This window comes from Octopus bimaculoides, chromosome 1 (genome assembly GCF_001194135.2).
Source record: "Octopus bimaculoides isolate UCB-OBI-ISO-001 chromosome 1, ASM119413v2, whole genome shotgun sequence".
In the NCBI taxonomy this organism is placed as follows: Eukaryota; Metazoa; Mollusca; class Cephalopoda; order Octopoda; family Octopodidae; genus Octopus; species Octopus bimaculoides.
Genome location: NC_068981.1, coordinates 198,545,515 through 198,549,595, shown reverse-complemented (window position 1 = coordinate 198,549,595; position 4,081 = coordinate 198,545,515). Strand labels below are relative to the sequence as shown.

The window sequence follows — 4,081 nt, the reverse complement described above, 5'->3', positions numbered from 1 at the left end:
CAGTGCCTTGTCACCACCAGTAAACTCATTTAGTGATCTGTAAAGGAGGAAGATTTTTATTTAGCAAAAAAAAGAAAGAAATAAAGTGACACATATTTGAATTGCTTTTGTAAATTTCCTTTTTCCCTGTTTATTATAATATTGATATTAATGTAAATAGGTAGAGTTTCTCACAGTATATATTTTTGTTTTGTCCATGGTTTGTGTCTTTTTAGAGGTCGGTCGCTGCTCATTGTTGCTGTTTTGGCGGCTGAAATGGCTTCGTTAAATATTGATCTCCAACACCTACAACAGTGTTTCCTTAATTACTCAAACATTCTCAAAGCCAAAGCAGACACACTTAACAAAGAAAAAAAGAAGATTCTAATTGAATTGGATGACTGGTTTGTTACATTATCTTTTCCACGTTTTTATACTAAACTTTATACAAAACTTGGGCAACTTTTCTAATGACTACATAAAATATCTTCCTCCTTTTCACTGAATTATTGCAAATTGCAACTTATTTTGTACGTCCCGATATTACAGTAAAGCCTGTCAAAAAAGGGGCAAAAGCACGTGTCTATTCAATTAATGCTTGTATCGTTAACTGATTGATGAGTGAACTTGTCTTTTGCAGTTTGGTGACTTTATTCCTCTTGAAAAATTCATTTCTCACGAAATTTTAATGTTTTCGTAGCTGGAGATTACAATAATAGAGATAAAATCTTTCTTTTCTTTTTTTTTTGATAAGATTAACAAAGTTATATTTATTAAATTGTAGAAGATATTAGGCGTTGGTCTTAGCCAATCGGTTTGTTATTTAAGCTTACGCCGATTCTTCCGTGGTGTCGTTTTGCATTTACAATAAAATAAATATAGGAAAGACTTCCGCCCATATATACAAATTATAAAAATAATTTTAAAAATATACAGTCCAGTACTGTTTCTAATTCGCGGATTTTCACCTTTCGTTGGGGGTTTTGGACCCGCGATAATCGAGGGATTACTGTACACACACACACACACACATTACAAGTGAGTGTAGTGAAGGATTATTAAAAAATTTCATTTTTCTGTTAATCATTTTGAAATATTTGTTTTACCGTATCTACAAAATAAAGATAAGAAATATTAAAAAAAAATTAACTGCATCTTTTCATAGATAACGATTAATTTAATGAAGCAATTATCTTTAATCAATCACCTTAATTACATTATTTTCCCTCCATTTTTTCCTCGGCCATTATTTAAAAAAAAAACACCTGCTAAGGTCATCGAATGAATATCTTGCCTGGTTCTTCTTCCTTTGAGTTTAATCAGGACTTTTCTCCTCCGATGTGGTCCATTAACCGAAACTCATTCCAGTATTTGGGCGGTGGTGGGGGTGATTTTCATAAACATTAACCGAAACTTTCAATGCTCGTCCGAAGAGGACCTCTATGTTGGATTCTTTATTTTGGTGGAACACCTTCAGCCTTGTGAAGGTCTAATGTGTGCCCTAATGATTTTTATTAATCATTTTATTTCGCAATAAATATTTGATCTCACCTTAAGCGCTTTTACTTTCGTAAACAAGCAATGTTTTCCGCTGAATTATGACAACTATTGTTTACAAGACGGCATTACAGAAAGTGAGAAGTGAAACAAAAATAGAACGGCGATCTTTTTATATCAAGGGCGAAACACAAAATTATTGACCAATCATAATGGATACAAACTGAATACATCCATAATATTTTGTAACCCTACCTTCGTCTCAGCTGCTCGTTAACTAATATAACTATATTATCTTGACTAAACCGATAATTAATAGACGAAAGTAAAGAATACGTACACCTGGTGTTTAGGTTTAGGGTTTTTGTTACGTCGAAAACGGGTGGTGTACGTACTCTTTACCTCCGCCAATTAATAAATCTTTTGTTGCTGTATTTTATACATAAAACATCCTATTTCTTGTCTCAAATATTGTTTTGTCCTCCCAACACCCCTCTTCTCTAAACCTTGTTAATTCGCCCATCTCTCCTCAACTATGCAAAATAGTTGTAAAAAGATGTGTGCTCTTAAGGAATACTACAGCTAATACTAAAAAAAAGACTTGTTAGTCCGCCTCATGATCTCGACGAACAAATGGAAAAGGCGACACACAGGGCTTGCATTTGCAGATAGCCATCGCAGCCCTGGTAGTAGTGAAAAGGGATGTAATCCAGAGACCAAGAATACCAGTGTTCCCAACTGCTGCCCTTCTTGGCGTGATGAGCAGCATGTGGCATCCCAGATGAGGGGACCTACCTGTCCAGCCTCCCTGGCCCGAGCTGGGAAGCGAACCCTGCAGCGTATAGACCATGCTTTATGATCTCATTGAGGGCAGCATGGTGTGGAGGGCAGCCAGCCAGCATTATAATGGCACGACAATGGATGGAGGCTGAGAGAATCCACAGCGACATTTGTGAGGCTAACAGATCTGGAGGCCAATGGTCAAGGAAACCCCAATCCGTAAACAGTCGAGAGTGATGGCACTGCATTGAGCCATAATACCATCTTGGGAGGTAGGAGGTCAAGCAGAAACCTGCTGGTCAAGACAGTGCTCTAGCCCATCGAAGATCTTGCTGCACTGGATGGCTTCCCATTTGTTTTAGAGGAACTGGACATCTATACAGGGAAGAGGCAGGAGTAGACCAAGCTGGCCCCATGTCACATAAGCCACCTTGCACTGTCATTACTCGACATGCTATGAATAGCAGCCAAGTTTCCCTCAAATCATACTCAACATCTAAACCAAAAGAAAAAGTTGTAGGCTTTCTTTAGGTTTTATGGTAAGTGTTGAGGGACTAAAACAGGATAGTGGAACATGTACAAATGTCTTGATACAGAGAAGATATATAGCTATCCCACATAATATAAGGGTGAGCAGTAGTTGCTAGAAAGAAGCAAAGTAAATGAATGGAAACAGAACTGGAAGTTTGAGTGAGCAGAGAGTGCAAGAGTTTATTGGTGAGAGAGGATGAATATCATGACTACATAGATAGAGTCATGATATTCAGCCTCCCTCATATATATATATGATGATGATGATTATATATATATATATATATGAGAGAGAGAGAGAGAGAGAGAGAGAAAAGGTTGAGTTCAATTAGAACATTTTTACTTTGTGGGGTCCAAAGTTAGATTTCTAATAAAGATTCTTCATATTAATATTGTAAGTATTTATTTAAGATATATTACAAGTATAAGGTGTGTTATGAGCATTTATAGAACACGGATCCTATATAAACTCAACAGACAATTAAAGATGGAGAAGAGAAGATGCTAAAAGTTTTATAAGATTTTGATCCATGCGTTTGATCGTTTCAAATGGTAACCCTAACATGTAAGAAAGCATGGTAGAGATTAAATTAATTAAAATTAATTTAATTTAACTACATATTATCGAACTAAATTCGACGACTGGCACCCATGCCAACATCGTCTCCTTCATTGGACATGAAACTCGGCTTGCGAAGACCTGTTGGGGCAAGCAAAAGTGAAATCATGATGGCACCTGTGCTCAGCGTCGCCTTTCTGGCACTTGTGCCCATGGCATGTGTAAGGACTTTCAAGCGAGATTGTTGCCAGTGCCCCTGGACTGGCTCTTGTGCGGGTGGCACATAAAATACACTATTTTGAGCGTGGCCGTTGCCAGTACCGCCTGACTGGCCTTCGTACCGGTGGCACATAAAAGCACCTACTACACTCTCGGAGTGGTTGGCATTAGGAAGGGCATCCAGCTGTAGAAACTCTGCCAGATCAGATTGGAGCCTGGTGTAGCCTTCGGGTTTCACCAGTCCTCAGTCAAATCGTCCAACCCATGCTAGCATGGAAAGCAGACGTTAAACGATGATGATGATGAGCATGATATATATATATACATCATCATCATCGTTTAACGTCCGCCTTCCATGCTAGCATGGGCTGGACGATTTGACTGAGGACTGGTGAAACCGGATGGCAACACCAGGCTCCAATCTAATTTGGCAGAGTTTCTACAGCTGGATGCCCTTCCTAACGCTAACCACTCAGAGAGTGTAGTGGGTGCTTTTACGTGTCACCCGCACGAAAA

At 38.4% G+C, this 4,081-nt stretch overlaps 1 protein-coding gene across 2 annotated transcripts in view; it reads left to right on the top strand.

The window, feature by feature from the left end:
- Positions 1 to 12: 12 nt before the first annotated feature.
- Positions 13 to 4,081, top strand: part of LOC106872751 (uncharacterized) — a 15,278-nt gene continuing 11,209 nt past the window's right edge. The window contains exons 1-2 of one of the 2 annotated variants that reach the window (XM_014919844.2): positions 13 to 109; positions 216 to 383. In XM_014919844.2, coding sequence (XP_014775330.1) covers positions 256 to 383 — 128 coding nt within the window. In that variant the 5' untranslated portion in view covers positions 13 to 109; positions 216 to 255. Of the gene's footprint in view, positions 384 to 4,081 lie in introns of both variants that reach the window. The other variant, XM_014919843.2, reaches the window with a different exon arrangement.